The sequence below is a fragment of the Primulina tabacum genome, chromosome 4 (assembly GCF_025594145.1).
Source record: "Primulina tabacum isolate GXHZ01 chromosome 4, ASM2559414v2, whole genome shotgun sequence".
Taxonomy (NCBI): Eukaryota; Viridiplantae; Streptophyta; class Magnoliopsida; order Lamiales; family Gesneriaceae; genus Primulina; species Primulina tabacum.
The window spans coordinates 10,622,851-10,640,030 of record NC_134553.1 but is presented as its reverse complement, the minus strand read 5'-3'; the positions used below and the strand labels follow the sequence as shown (position 1 = coordinate 10,640,030).

Sequence of the window (17,180 nt, the reverse complement as noted above, 5' to 3'; positions counted from 1 at the left end):
ACAATTTTTTCGTTGAGACTAGATCGTTAGAAGTAACAAAATTCGGAGTCGGTGTATTAACGTTAGGCTTGGCCGAAAATTTCTTCACCAGAATATGGTGATGGCTGAAACTTAATTGGGAGATTGGGAAAGATTTTGTTGAACTTTTGTGTGCAAAAACTCGGGTTATGTTTTATGCCCCCTTAAGGTATATTTATAGATCAGGAATCTCTCTCACATCAGGATTTCTAATCTTTATCTCACAAGGACTCTTAATTTTCATTAAATAAAATTCTCATAATATTATTATATTATGTATTTATCAACTTTTGATAATGCATGATATATTAATATTATATATACACGTATTTTATATCTCCAGTGTATATATATGAACATTAATATATCTAGAAATGTACATTTATATATGAATAGACACATTAATTAAATTAAATATTAATTATATAATTAACTCATTAGTTAATTAACTTTAGATATCTCTACAATATTTTATGAGAATTTGCACATATTAGTAGTCACCACTACTAGTACCATTATTGAATCAGTAAATTTTAAATTCACTAAATAAATGATTTCGAGCTCATTATAACCTCGATCGACGATCTGACATTGCTTATATATCAAGGATACAAGTCTGTTCATATAATGAAAATCGAAAATTTCGAAGATCAAAATTTTCACTTACCATATTGGTCAGTTGCCAGTTTAGTGAACTTCTTCACCAAAACAGGCAATTTCACTCTCCTTCTTCGATTAACAATAAAGCTAACTTACATTTTTATTGGAATTTTTTATTCGGTAAGTTCTAAATTACATTTTTATTCGGCAAGTTCTAATTTCGAGGACGAAATTTTATTTAAGGGGGGAGGAATTGTAAGATCAAAAATTAGGACGACGTAATTCAACTGCATGCAAATCTAGGAAATACGAAAAATGGTTAATTAATTTATTTTAATTGCTTAATTGATTGTGTGACATGCATGATTATATGTTAAATAGGATTTTATTGTCATTATGCGTAAAACTGTATTTTAAGGATTTTTCGAGTTGGGATCGAGGAACGGAGACCGATGGCTGAAAAAATAGAAAATATTTTTATTAAATAATTGTTTTTAATTATTTAAAATAGGGTTGATACTTTTTCATATTTTTTCAAATAAGAGGTTTTTAGGTGATTTTATACGTCGGGACATAAATTTTATTGGTTTTGGTTTTTCAACAAAAATATAAACGTTTTGGCAACTCATCTAATATATTCACCAACTTTATTAAATAAAACTATTTTTAATATTTTAATTAAGAACTAATAGGCCTAATTTATTTGCTTAATAGGCCTAGGTCTTGTTAGTGATTTAATTAGTATATAATATATTAAATCCCACCCCAAACCCTCATTGTTACACGCCTCACACCCACTTTTCATAATTCCACCCCAAACACACGGCACACACATCTGAATTGTGAGGAGAAAAATTAGAAAGTTGCTAAGGAAATTCAAGCCTAGGACCTCCTCCTCGTTGTTCTTCGTCGTCAACGAAAAATCGTGCGTTTAAAACGCAAAGGCACGTCATACATCTCTTTTTCTCGTCTATCACATCGTATTACCGTTTTAAATATCGTTTGTATGAAAAGCATGATATTCTTATTATTATTTTCGAAATATTGCATATGCTTGTGATGAACTCATGGTTTGATGTTCCAAAAACTTGTTTCATGTTATCTAAAGAGGCTGCCACGACTAGGACATGTAGAAGCAAGGTTTTTACACGTCCAAGGGTCCTAGACACACACCACACACGCTGCATAAACACAAGAAACAAGATGGAACCATAATCGCTCGAAGGGTGTCAAGGGCTCGGATTGCATGAATCGGTTTCTTGGCTTGGCTTTGGTTGGGGCCAGGGCTTGGCTAGGGTCCGTTAAGGGTCAAGGGTAGGGTCATAGCCATGCTAGGACTCGAGTCATGGGCTGGGCTAGGACTCCCACCCGAGAAGAGACGTGTTGCGCGCCTTTGGTGCAGCAGCGCGCAGGGAGTCAGGGGCTTGGTCAGGGGGATCGGGCTGGGCTAGGTCAAGGGTTAAGGGTCCTAGGTGGGTGCGCATCATGCTGGTTCAAGGGTTAGGTTGAAGGCTAGAGTCCTAGGCTCACAAACTTAGAGTCCATGTGCACTAAGAGGCTCGGCCTTGCTTGCAGCTGGAGTTGGGGCTTCGGTTTCGGGCTGGGGGCAGGTTCATGGGGTTATGTCGGTCCAGTATGGTCTATAGAAGGGTTAGGGAGGGTCTGGATCAGGGTGGCTCGAGCTTGACTCGATGGAATCACAAGTTGGCTCAAGGGGTAACAAGTAGGATCGAACCTAAGGTTTTCTTGGTGAAAACAAATTGAAACATGGGTCAAGGGGGTCGAGTCATGGTTCACAAGGGCCAAATAATTATTAAAAGTCTAAGTTGTGAATTTAGAAATTTTATATTAAAGTTTGAAATTATTCGGGATTAAAACCCCTTAAAAGTGAATAATTAAGGATTAATTAAAAAATCTATTATTTAAGCTAAATAAAATTTTGGGAAAATTAATTTATGCTTAAATAATTATTTGGGACATGTTAGAGTCAAGAAAATTAAGAGAAAGTCAAAAGCGTGAAATTTTACGTCTATGGGTAAACCGGTAATTTTACACCTGAAATTTAGTAAACGTCATGGCAGTGCTCTGAATGCTGTTTTATATGCTATTATGATTATCTTAAATGTTTAAGGATTTTTATATATTAAAATGTTTATTTTAAAGGTTTATGGAATTTTGTGATTCATTTATGGAATTTATGATGAACGATAAAGTTAAAAGGATATGTTACATGCTTGTTTTTAAAAGGAAAATGATATTAAATGCATGATTTTATAAAGTGATGAAAATGTAAAACGTTGAAGAAAGTGAAGTAATTGTGACTATTGAGGATATGAGGATAAGAATGAGGATATCGTGAGGGAAAAGGCCCCAGAGGGAGCACGACGATCGAATTTCCATTCGATGAGGATAGGCCAAGGCCCAGTTGACCAATGAGAGTGTTGCTGGTGTCCGTGCCGTCCAGTACTGTGGCTACATGTAGATGGATCCATCGATTTTTTGAAGATGAAGAAAGTCACAATTAACGATCTAAATTCAATTAAAAAAATTTCTAGTACTTTTTAAGTAAAAAGAATAGCAGACGTTTCACATTTTTCCATCTCACAGAGATAATTTATAAACTCCTTTATAAGAATCCTGTTTGATTTCCATCAAACTATATTAGCCAAATTCAATTCTTTGAACTTTGACTTTCTCAACGGGAACGCAGAGTCCGATACTTGTGTGACCGTCAATGGTTCAGGGATTCGGCTAGCCATGGGTTCACATCTCCATGTGATTCAGAATAACATTTATTCTTATTCGAGCTTATCCTAATTAGCCTCATTCTTTTCATTAACTCCTTGATAAAGAATGTTATTAGTTATTTTTTATGGTACCCATGGGATCATGGTAAAAACATCTAGTAGTATCGCCCTCTAATACCCTAGTTATCGCTGACAGTGCCTGCAATAACCTTAAGTTATAATTAGCGTACAATATATTCTCTCCAACATATATATCATGATCGAATCTGCAATAACTGGTATATCGAGAGTTGCATATGAATTCGATAACGACGTAATTTATATTTGAGTACTAACAGTGGCATGGTATGTGCAACTAAGAAAACACATTTTCCTGAGGTACATTTATTGTTCTGGCCAGAGACTCCTTGTACTATTAACTCATTAGATCACATAGGATATCTTCACTCGTAGGAAAACTGTAAATTCCCGACTACAATGCATTTGCTCCTACGTATTTCGAAACTACACTCAACCTCGCCTCCTTGACTGCATTATTGACAGAAAATCGCAGGCTGCAGGTGAATCCTTTAGGTGTTGCCCTAGGTGTTGCCACACCTGACCGCAACATCTGCAAAAAATCTGTGTGTTTGAAATCCACAACTTCTGGAAATTCGAGTGAAGATGATGAATCAGAAGCTGATAATGAAGAGATGACTCTTGAGAGTGTTCAAAAGCTTTATGAAGAATTGTTTGAGGATTGAACCAAAAGAAACAAGCTTAACTTACTCTTGTAAAGGAAAACACTGATCTAAGAGCCGTAGTTGCCAAACTTGAAGTAGTTCTGAGGAAAAAGGACTTAGAAATGGGAAAGACCAAAGAAGAACTTCAAAAGGCAACTGAAACCTTGTCCAAGTTTAATTCGAGAACATCAAAGATCGAATCCATAGTTTCGATGGGAAGAGATGACAAGAAGGGTCTAGGGTTCAAAGATAGTGTGCATGAAACTGGTGAATCTTCAAAATCCACTGTCTTTGTGAAAGGAAAAACTGAAACATTCACACCGCCACAATCTACACCTTCAACCAAAAGCTTCCCACCGAAAAGACAACCTAGTGCACCTGTTCCTAAGAAGAGAAAACGAAGGTATGTATGCCATTACTGCTTTAAGACTGGACATATCAGGCCATATTGTTTTAAACTCAGGGACGACCTCATGAACCAAAAGTCAAGCCGGATGTTGCCTCAGATGTTGCACAATACTTTCCGCAACACCTCCAAGAATCGACCTACAGTAAGGCAGGAATGGGTACCAAAGGTAAAAATTCACTGCAATGGTGTTTATACTTCATTAAAAACTAACACTGCAGGTTACTGGTACTTCGATAGTGGAAGCTCACGCCATATGATAGGGTCAAGAGAATATCTCATCGATTATGTTGAACAAAAATATGGCAGAGTAACATATGGAGGGGGAGCTAAAAGAAAAATTGTTGGAAAGGGAACTTTGAACATTGAAGGACTACCAAAGCTCCACAATGTGCTCCATGTTGAAGGACTAAACTCAAACTTGATAAGCATAAGTCAATTATGCGATGATAATTTGCATGTTAAGTTTAATAAGCATATGTGCGAAGTTTTTGATGAATCTAACATATGCATCATGACAGGTACAAGGTCCTCAGACAATTGCTACCAAATTGGTGAAAAACTGTCATGCAAACGGGCACAAATCACTGAACTTGACCTTTGGCATCAAAAACTCGGCCTTGTTAATTTGAAAACCTTGAAGAATCTGAGTAAGTACGAGGCAGTGCAAGGTATGCCCAATCTTTCATCTGGAATACCCTTTGTGTGCGGTGAATGTCAAAAAGGTAAACAGACTCGTGTGTCACACCCGGTGTTGGCAACATCTGGGACAACACGCTGTCTTGAGTTACTTCACATGGATCTTATGGGTCTTATAGAAGTCGAAAGCTTTGGAGGTAAGAAATATTCTTTCGTATGTGTTAATGATTTCTCACGGTTTTCATGGGTTAATTTTATTAGGGAGAAATCAGATACCTTCAGTGTGTTTAAACAATTGGTCACAAGAATCAACTTTCATGGTTTGAAGGTAAGAAGAATCAGGACTGACCATGGTAAGGAATTTGAGAATTCTTCACTCGCATCATTTTGTGACAGGAAAGGTATCTCACACGAGTTTTCGGCACCAAAAACTCCACAACAGAATGGGATTGCCGAACGAAAAACAGAACACTTCAAGAAATGGCAAGGGTGATGCTGACCTCAAAGAATATCTCAAAGCGTTTTTGGGCAGAGGCCCTAAATATGGCTTGTCATATCTCAAACAGAGTAGTATTTGAGAAGTGGCTCAACCATGACATCTTATGAGATAATCATGGGAAAGAAGTCTAATCTCAAATATTTTCATATTTTGGATGCATCTATTACACTTTAAATGACAGGGATCAACTTGCTAAATTCGATTCAAAGAGTGAAAAGTGTCTGTTTTTAGGATATGCCACTAATAGTCGAGCCTATCGTATGTTTAATCTAAGAACAAGGACTATTATGGAATCAATTAATGTTGTTTTTTATGATTTTGCAGATCTCAAGAAGAAAACTATTGAGGATGACGTTGATGATCTTCTGGAAAACCCGACCATACTGGAAAATGCAGGTGTTGCCCCAGATGTTGCAACACCTAGCACAACATATGACACTGAAGTCACTGAAGTTGAGGACGAAGCAAATAGTGATGATGACACAGCACATGATGGAAAGAATATACCGACTAAGATTCAGAGAAATCATCCATCATCTCAAATAATTGGAAGTGTGGAAGGTGAAGTCCAAACTCGAAAGAAAGAGAAAGTCGATTACCGAAAAATGGCTGGACTTATATGCATCAGATCGGCTTACTCACAGGTTAGATTTTCATGCTTTGTATCTCAATGCGAACCTAAAAATGTTGACGAAGCCTTAAAAGATGAGTTTTGGATCAATGCTATGCATGATGAGCTTGATGAATTAATTCGAAATGATGTTTGGGATCTAGTTCCACCTCCTGACCACGTCAATATAATTGGAACTAGATGGATTTTTAAAAATAAAACTGATGAGTCAGGGAACATCATTCGAAACAAAGCAAGGTTGGTTGCTCAAGGGTAAACACAGGTTGAGGTGGTTGATTTTGATGAGACCTTTGCTCCTGTTGCCCGCATTGAGTCAATCCGGCTTCTGCTAGCCATTGCATGCTACATGAAAATCAAATTATTTCAAATGGACGTCAAAAGTGCATTCTTGAATGGTACCTTGTGTGAGGAAGCATATGTCAGACAGCCTAAAGGATTTGAAGATCCACATAATTTGAATCATGTGTACAAGTTGAAAAAGGCCCTCTACGGTGTGAAGCAAGCACCATGTGCACGGTATGACAGATAACAGAATATCTTCTTGAAATTGGCTTCAAACGAGGTGAGGTAGACAATACCCTTTTTATTCAGAAATCCAAAGGTGAAATTCTTATTTGTCAAGTTTATGTTGATGATATAATCTTTGGCTCCTCATCTCAAAAGCATGCTGATAATTTTGTTGCGTGCATGTCAGCCACATTCGAAATGAGCATGGTTGGTGAGCTAAGTTTCTTTCTTGGTTTGCAAATCAAACAAATGCATGATAACATCTTTTTGTGTCAAAGTAAGTATGCTAAAAATTTGATAAAGAAATTTGCTAATGAAAACACCAAGCACATGAAGACACCTATGGGTTCAAATGAAAAATTATCCAAAGATGATGCTGCCGAAAATGTTGACAACACCTTATAACCGCAGCATCATAGGAAGTCTCCTGTACTTAACTGCTAGCCGCCCTGACTTAATGTTTAGTGTTTGCCTGTGTGCTAAATACCAATCTAATCCTAAGATTTCTCATTTAAAAGCCGTAAAACGCATTCTACGATACATAGCCGGAACAATTGACTTAGGATTATGGTATACTCACGACACCAACTCGAATTTAGTAGGGTTCTCAGATGCTGACTGGGCAGGGTATTTGGATGATAGAAAAAGTATCTCTGGAGGCTGTTTTTATATTGGGAATAACTTGATATCATGGCATAGTAGAAAACAGAACTGTGTTTCACTTGCAACTGCTGAATCTGAATATGTGGCAGCTGGAAGTGGTTGCACTCAATTTTTGTGGATGAATCAAATGATAGAAGATTATGGATTTAAGAGTGAACCCTTAGTGGTGTACTGTGACAATTCTAGTGCAATAAACCTTTCGAAAAATCCAGTACAACACTCTCGAACTAAACACATTGACATTCGTCATCACTTTATTCGAGATCTAGTAGAGAAAAGATTGATTCGAATGGAATTTGTTGATACAAATAACCAATTGGCTGACATATTCACAAAAGTATTAGACTTTGAGAGGTTCTCCAACCTTAGGAAATCTCTCAGCATGTGTTCTGCCTGATCATTCATAGATGTTGTCTCAGATGTTACAACATCTAGGACAACACCTAACATGCACGTGCATTTTTAAGCATTAGACATTCTGCATTTTCATACATACTGTGATATGTTGTGTTGAAACTGTGTAGCATAGTTTTCTGATGCACTTACAATTCGTTGTTACATTCTAAAAACTTCACACTTATACTTGTGAACTTTGTCACTAAAGATTTCAAGAATGGTCATTTATTTCTAATCCATGTGACAAGTAACCCGAGAGATTAAGGTATAATTTTTAATATTGTTGGGTCTGTGATTAGAAGGAAATATGGAAAAAGCTACCTAAAGTAACCCAATGAAGGCTGGACTTTAAGTGTGGGAGCTAGCCCTTCTAAATATTAACACAGAAATAGAAGAAAATGGAAAAAGCTACCTAAAGGAGTCCATTGAAGACCGTTATTCTAGTGTGGTAGCTACCACTTCTATGATCAGAAAATAGTTAAGTTCCTAAGTGTGAGGAGGAAATCAAAATTATTTTCAGGAATTGGACGTGTTGACGAAGATGTTGCCAACATTTGTGACAACACCTCATCTGTAAACATATCTCATACTTGTTTCATGTTTCTATTTTTGTTACATTCTGTTATAAGGCATAAATAGGTCATGCATAAACATATCATCGTGAATATTGCTGTGCCAAAAGGACATGAGTATTTTAACAAAGTAAAACGCGATGAAATTCCAGACTTTGCAACAATTTCTAATCTATATGATTTTTTATGTCTAGTGGTGCAAAAATTCGATGTGGAGTTATCTTTGGAATTTTTGAAATAATTTTGTACAAAAACCATCTCAGTAATTGCCTGTAATGTTTAACGGCTATTTTTTTCGTTCTTTCTTTACCGTTAGACTAAATCAGTTACCAAATGTGTTGTTACCGTTGCACTGTTCTTTTATACTTATCCTCATGATTTACACCGTCAATTTGTCATTTTCTTCATAATTGCCTCTCAGATTTTCGTATTTTTCTCTCGCAATCTACCTCTGTGTTTATTTTTCTGCACTCTTCGTCTTTCCCACTTTAATCTTCACACAATACCACAAATTTAAATGGCAGGGAAAGGGTTTGATCCCCATGACATTCGGAGTGAAATGGGACACACAGAAGATGTTGCCCCTAACGAGACAACATCTGTTGCAACACCCACAGTCGAACCGCCTCTACCATTGGTACTTGTTGTTGAAGAAGTCGTGCCCTTGGAAGTAATTGCCCCAGGTGAGCCTGGGAATGAAATTGATCTCGATAATCCACTGGATTTTGCTGCTGTCAATAAGGCATGCCCGCCTCCTCCTCTAGTCAGAAGATCAAAACGACAGGCGTAATCCTGACTTGACTACATCCAAGCGGTTTCGTCACAAAAGAGAAGGGCCGAGTCGACCATCTCTTGTTGACCAAGAGAATACTTCGGGGGATGACTCGGATGATGCGAATTACGAATTTGTAGCTCGCAAGAAAACTGTCACTCCACCGAAGGACAGTAGTACCTCCTCCAGCGAAGCCACTGAATCCAATGAAGAAGCACTCCATGTTCCTCCACGACAGCCCTCACCCACTAGAGAGGAAGAAATCACGTTGGCCCAGTTTATGGCCAACTTGAAAAATCTAAAAGCTGAAACTTCTGCTGTTCCTGTGAATTCCCAAGAATCTGAAAGTTCTACTGAATCCAGCAGTTCTTCTGATAACCCTGCTGAGGTAAATGACATCCCTGAAGAACACAAGCCTCTGGAAAAGGTTGTTGCTGAGGATGTTGTCCACACTGAGGACAACACTGACCTCAGTGATTATGACTTGGACACTACATTCTCTACCAAATTCTACACTGAGCACGCAGTTGCTCAGTGGCACCTTTATGCCCATCGTGAATTCATTGAAGAAAGGAACATTGATACGGATGCCTTTGACAGACAGAACTTGATCGCATTCCTCAAGCAAGCCCAGCTTCTCTCAACTGTCTCTACGGTTACACCTTTTTGCCAGAAACCTGTTCTGGAGTTCTATGCAAACCTATCACCTGGGGTAGGTGATGAGAGGTCAGATAAATATGGGAAAGTATTTGTTCGTAACCAAATTTTTTATTTCAATCCTGTTGCTGTCAATCTGCATTACAATACACCAACTAATTCCGAAGACGGACTCCTTCCTGACATCCATGAAGTCACCTCCACTCTCACTGGGGGTCTTATTACTCATTTCCCAGCACATCCACAGAAGCTATCAGCTGCCAAGTTGACATCCTTTTACTCAGTATTACACAAGCTGGCTATTCGAAACTGGACACCCTCGACGAATTCCACCACCAGTGATACACTCAAGATTGCTCCTGCATTCTTCAAGGGCAATCGCCGAATAGATCTACCATGGAGTGCATCTTCTAGTGCACCACCTGCTATGGAGCCACCACCGAGCCCTCCTGCTCCTTCCCAGCCTACTGACTATATCATGATCTCGGTTCCGGAAGCCAAAGCTCACGTTGCTCACGCCTTGGCAAAGGTGGAGCAAGCCAGGGCTGCTATTGATCAGGCTATGGCTATGGTGGATCAAGCCAATGCGGATATTGCTTATTATCAGGTTGTGGCTGCCAACTTTCGGCTTCTCCTGGAGGTCGCCGTCTTTTCCGAACAAAAAGGGGAGATGGAGATGATCAAACCCCAGCTGGTCCATCAGGGACCAAGGATGATGCGGATGATGAAGAGGAAGATGATTGAATGTGTTCTTAGTTTTGAATGTGTTCTTGGTTTTGTCTCTAGTTCTTTTAATATTTAGTTATTTTTTGTGTTGTTAGGCCCTTTAGTGTGTTATTATGTTCCGGATGCAAATAACAAAAGTCTGTGCAGGTGTTGTTCTGAATGTTGCCAACTCTACTAACAACACCCTTGCTAACAATATTTTATTCAAGGGGAGAGAAAGTCTTTAACTCAGGGGGAGTTGATGGGGGAGTTGATTTGAACTAAACAAGGATAAATGTGTTTGATCTCATTTTGTCCAAGAAAGGCAAAAAGGGGGAGATTGAAAGGAAATATTATTTTCGAATTTAATTGATATATTTCTTGACTAAGAACATGTTTTTCTTGTTGCTTTGACTAAGTAAATATCTAATATGATTTTGCCTTTCTTTGATAATGAGATAACCACTCAAATATATTTGAAGATATGTTATTTATTGATAAGATATGATATTGGTGTTTAAAAAAGAGTTTATTCCTAATAAAACTCTTACTTCCCTTGTGCTATAGGTTTCTTTGTGGAGATAAAAGTATTCATCAATAAATAAGAGGTCAAGGACATTGGTGAACGGTGGCTTATATATCGTTCATACATACATACACGAAGTGGAGATTTTCAGATCCAAATAATTCTCGAAGCCGTTGCTGTTTAAGAGTGTTGATCGCGTGTTGCCTTGAATGTTGGGAATATCTGCAGACAACATCCATAAAGAAGTTGGCTGAAGATCGTTTTCGTGGATTCCCTTTTGGCATCACGTTTTTGCTTTCTTGTTAACATTTTATTCTGGTTATTTGTTTTAGAAAGCTATTTATTTTCTCAATTTGTTGAGGAAATTGACTTTTGCTATAATCACTAGTGATATGTTTTTGTAAACAGTTTGGTTTTCTAGTGATATATTTTTGCCATAATGTGTGCATATTTAATCTCGTCCATCTATTTATTTAAAGTCAATTTGTGTTACAAAATACAATATTCCGCTGCATGTTGTCCGAGATATTGTAACATCTGGCACAACACCTAATTCCTATAAAACACAAATTACTATTTTACATCCTATTCTGATATTTTTATTGTTTGTGATATCTGTCGAATAATATAACTTCTAACAAGTATAGGTTTCGTGAAAAAATCCATGTGTTTGTTAATATATTTAGTCAATTAATTTTGATTTAATCTACTAACATACTACGAAAATATTAACAACCAAAACAAAGAGAGGATAACAATAAATTATTTGATAATTACCAGCACATGAAATAAGATGATGCACAAGTATATAAGATTATAAATGATTAAAAAATTTAATGTAGAGTTTGTGATACGTAAAGAATCAAAAGAAACAGAGATAATCTATATATTTATATACGAAGTTTGGTTTATAATTATAGTGACAAACAATTTGACGATATGACTTTTTTTATGATTTCTAAGTCTAGAAATTCGAAAAGTTAAGCCTGGTTTTTCTAAATGCAATAAGAAAAAATAATATAATTGAGATGTTATAAAGTTTTATTTTAATAAAAAGGCAACTACTAATAAATTCATAAATCTATGAAGAAATGAAAGTTAGTTAATTTTATAATCTCACCAAAACATTAGTTAATATTAATAAATGTTATCATAAAGTTAATTAAATATGAGTTTACAGAAAGAGTGGAATCTTATTATTCATAGGGAGATCTTAAGCTGATCTCACTGTACTTGGTCCGACTTACAGTGACGAGTATTGTGACACATTAAAAGTTAAAAATTATACTTTATCTAAAAAAAAATCTCGATTATCATAAACATTTCAAACATTTTTTTTATGAGACTTACTGTCAATTAACATATTTTTATTTATATTTTTCAGTTATGCTTATTTTATAAGTTCATGTGTTTTACATAATCTTAACTAATATATTTAATTTAAGATTTGTAATTAAATTAGTATTTAAATTTTATTACATTTATTTTTTAAAATTACATTTATTTTTTTAAATAATAATTCGATAAATATAAGCTAAAAACTAGGAAATTAATATATAAAACAGTTAGTTCGGATAATTTAAAGTGAATTTAATGAAAATTAAATTACATAAGTTGGAAAAAAAAATTACATAATATGGTGAATATTAAATCAATTATTTTTTGGTGAATTAATAAGGTTGATGATTTAAAGGACTCTTAGAATGTCAGAGTCCATGCATAAACCAAAGTGTATGATTTTTCAGATAGGACGATGACATGACGACAACAACAACGTCTATATTTGGAAACAACTATTTGATTAAAAAAGACGACTGTTTCAATTGAAGCTTATAAATAGATCAGTCGGGTCTCTCAGGGATCTCCAATCCTCTAATCTTCAAATCTTGAACAAGTGAATTTTCTGAGTATCGAGTATATGTTCTAATCATTAAAGATCATTTGTGCTTAGATTTTTTTATTGAAAAATACTTATAATTGTCAGTAAGAAGTCTTACTGATAATTTTGATTCAACTGTGAGAATACTAAGAGTTGCAATTAGGTGGTGCCAAGTCCCACCGAAGTAGAAAGTTGCAAGGTGTTGTAATTATCAAATAATTTTAGTGAAAATCATTCATTAGAGGAAGAAAAAGTGCTATAGCAGTTATTCAATTATTCGAATATCCATAAACATATTTGTGCATTTGGATTTTTAGTTACCTTATTTTGCTTTCAGTTTTGTAGCATAACTGTTCATCAGTGTTTTCATTTATTAAGTTTAAACTAGTTCAATGAATCTTTTTTTCACGCAGTACCCAACTGTTGGCTTATTGATAAACAACTGATGAGAATTTCAATTATGTTTTGCTAACCTAAACGTATTATTTTCAGACTTTTTTGAGATTTTTTATTTACCCCTTGAACAAATTTCCCGATCCCAACAAGTGGTATCAGAGAAGATTAAATAGTTTCTTTGAACACTAATCATTTAAATGGTCTCCTTCAATAAAATTCTCATGTTTTCCAAAAAGGACTTTGATGAATGGAAGATCAGGATATAGGCTTATTCAACTGCACAAGATGATGATCTATGATACATCATTACAGACGGACAAATGAAAATAATTAAAGCCAATGTTGTCATTGCAAAAACAAAAGATGCTCCGTACATGATAGAAAAGACATGAATGACTTCGATCGGCAAAGAAAAGAAATTTGGATAATTTTTCGAATAATATTTTGTACAAATGCTAGATAAATTTTTTTTTAGCAAAATCAAGATGTATTCCACTGTCAATTATATTTAATAGAAACTGATCCACTCGTGTGAGGAAATGATCAGACCAAGGAGAATAAACTCTCTGTTGTGATATAGAAGTTTGACAACATGAAAATAAGGTCGATCATTCAATGTTATGCTTTGATAAAAGAGTGAGCATCATTATAATACAACTGGATGCTCCTAGTAAAGAATTTGTCAACTGAAAAACAACTTTGAAATTAATGAGGGCATTCCCGAGAGAACGGGATGTCAAAAAAATGGTTATGAGATAATCCAAGGATCTTACAAGCTTGAACTGCATGATCTATTCACAGATCTTAAAGCGTATGTATTTGAATTGGAATCGAGAACAGATGGTGAATCGACTGCAAAAATGACCAAGGCTATGACTGCTACATCCACTAATCAATCCATCTCGAAATAGAAGTCAGTAGAGCAGTTGAGTAATGATGCAATGTCATTATTCGTGAAAAAATTTGGCAATTTTCTATGGAATAATCAACACAAATATTTAAAGCATTAACAAAAGAAATCACCTTAAGAAAAAGTCCACTGATGAGGACAATGCATGTTTCAACTATGGTAAAGTCAGTCATTTCATATATGATTGTCCTAGAACGAATATGGATGAGAGAAGACCAACTTACAAGGGCAACATATCTCATAACAAGATTCAAAGATGACAAAAAATCGTTCATAAAGAAAATATATCAGAAAGTACATGTGGCTAGTAAGGCCAAGTGCCCAGATTCTGACTCATCTGAATCAAAATTATCAACCAGTGGGAGTGATGAAGAAGAAGAGCAATGCCTCATGGCAGATGCTGAGTTGGAATTTACCAATGAAGAAGTATTTGATTTCAACTCAACTAATTTTACACAAAGTGATCTTTTCACTTCACTTCAGGATATGATAAATGAGAATAAGAGACTATCTCAATATTTTGAGGAAATCAAGGCTTTGACTAGAAAAAAATACGTATCTTAACTAAGAATAGTCACGCGAAATGAAAATGCAAGAGCTGCAAAAGCCATCAGGAGACAAGACTAGTCTCGACTTCAGTAGTAATGATAGCAATACTTAGGTGTTCCTAAACAAAGGAACACTAAAATTCATTAGTTTTTTTAGTGCTACACAATATATGAATATCAGGAGTAGAATGTTCAAATCGAAAACCAGTTGAACAAATGAGCAAAAGAAGAAAATTTGGTATAGGTTGTACGCAAGAGAGTTACCAAACTAAGTCCAACTGGTCTAGTAATAGAGTTATTTCGGTAAGGCATAACTTCAAGAAGGGTAAGCTCTACTGATACCATAACAGTATGTCTTTTTAGAAGAGATACATGTAGACCAATGATGACAAAAGGCAAAATAAAAATTTTCTTTTAATGCACATGACAAAGCATCACATACACGTATTTTTTGCACAATCCTTTTCAAAACAAATAGAGTGTTCGGCCAATCAGACTGATCAAAGTGTAGATTCTTAAGGGACTAACCCCGTTTAGACCTAAATAGGATTGGATTAACAATTGATTTTATTTGTGATTTCAAATCAATAAGCAAGAAGGGCTGAAGAATTCAGTTTGATGCTTGGATAGTGTCTGCTCAGGACACATGACAATTCAAGCACAATTGTTAATTGTTCTGATAAAATTCGAAGGACCCAAGATCATTTTTCATACAACACGAAGTGTATGATCATGGGTAAGGGTAAGTGAAACGTCCACTACTCGTTTTCTTAAAAAGTACTAGAAATTTTTTTTCCTTTCATTTTCCTATGCACTAGATGAGGACTTGATTCCAAGTTTTCAACATTATTTTCCCTTCATGATCAACGTACAACAACTGCTGTTAATTACTTTTTTAAGGGAGAAAATCAAAGAAAAGTCATAAGGTACTTAAATGCAAACATAATGATTTCTTACACTTGAATAATGTTTATTTTACATGTCCCAATATATGCACACCTACAATTGATCATATTAAATGTATATCACAATTCACATAAATTTTTTCAAATGTAAATTTTGTGATACAGATATCTGATCTGACTGATAAAAAAATATTATTTTTACATTAAAGATATTACATTTAACTAAAAATATGAATCATATCGATTGATCTCATAAATATTAATCTGAAAATAAGATTCAGATGAGGTTTATTCATTAGAATTAAGTTTCATCATTTTTGGTGTCAAAAAAGTAAATGAATGGTGCCGAATGTTATTACACGTTAAAGTAAATTTAAGATGGAATCAAGAACAGATCGAATCAACTTCGACCATAGCCAATTTGACAGGGGTTATCCCCTCTGTCTAACTTTTTCTTTATGGGTATTTAATATTAGGTGAAATTACATGTTTCTCTTATAATTTGAAGAAAAAAAAATTTATTTTTTATTTTGCTGACAATAAATTTATTATCTTATTACACAAATTTATATTTTATTTTTTTAGTTTGATATGATGTCGAATATATCAATTATTTCGTATTTTATCCATTAATTGTATTTTTCATCATAGTAATGATTTGAAATAGAATATGTCAATAACATCTTATGTTATATCAACAATTTTCGTTGACACTAGGTAATTTTTTTTAAAAAAGTAAAATTTTAAAACAAATATAAATGAAAAAAAAATCTAAATCCAACAAAAAATATAATTTTTTTTAATACTTTTTATAATTTATAAAATTGGATGTATTATTATATGAAAATAAAATTAGGAAGGCTTGTGGCCATTAGATTACGTGACTTGTAAGAATGAGTGTTGCTATCAAATGGAAAAGATAGTTTTGACTGAAACAGTTGTGACTTTACGTGCATGGATTTAACCCCCTACAAATCCGCAGGGTAAAATAGGGTTTTCTGAGAATATGACAATATTAGGGTTTGGGATTGAGTAAAATACAGATTTAGGTGCATGGGAAAATGAAGGGATTTTATAGTTTTCAACATGACAATATTAGGTCCTCATTCCACTAGATGAGGACTTGATTCCAAGTTTTCAACATCATCATCCAAAGGGAAGAAAATAATAATGCATTAGATAAAGAAATTTGATGGGAGAAGAGTGTTCTCAAGGCTACCAAGACTCAAAACATATCAGAAGCCATTCAGAGATTCCTATACTTGGTAAACCTGATGAAGATCAAGAAGCTGACAGCAATAATGCTGAAAGAAGAAAAAATTGTGATCCTATTTGTCCAATTGCCTTTGATGACATTGCAGTCATCAATCAATTAGATTTGTATCTTATTTCTTTCTAGATGAAAGTAAAAGTGTGGGAAGATGAACATTAGCTGGTATTCCCAGCTGATAGCAAGAAGAAGAAGGCCACTGAGACTCTTCA

The 17,180-nt window shown here is 35.0% G+C and overlaps 1 protein-coding gene across 1 annotated transcript; it reads left to right on the top strand.

The window, feature by feature from the left end:
• Window positions 1-4,209: 4,209 nt before the first annotated feature.
• On the top strand, window positions 4,210-6,518 carry LOC142541819 (uncharacterized). Its single transcript, XM_075648277.1, has 4 exons — window positions 4,210-5,329; window positions 5,529-5,652; window positions 5,813-5,889; window positions 5,956-6,518. The coding sequence occupies exons 1-4, from the start codon at window positions 4,210-4,212 to the stop codon at window positions 6,516-6,518; spliced, it is 1,884 nt and encodes a 627-aa protein (XP_075504392.1).
• Window positions 6,519-17,180: the final 10,662 nt, after the last annotated feature.

Bases quoted from the DNA above. Each gene is read 5' to 3' on its own strand.
- LOC142541819 (XM_075648277.1), top strand. From the start codon at position 4,210: ATGGGAAAGACCAAAGAAGAACTTCAAAAGGCAACTGAAACCTTGTCC. The intron at 5,330-5,528 runs GTAAGAAATATT...ATTTTGTGACAG, and splicing joins AGAAGTCGAAAGCTTTGGAG to GAAAGGTATCTCACACGAGT. The intron at 5,653-5,812 runs GTTTTTGGGCAG...TTTAAATGACAG, and splicing joins CTCAAAGAATATCTCAAAGC to GGATCAACTTGCTAAATTCG.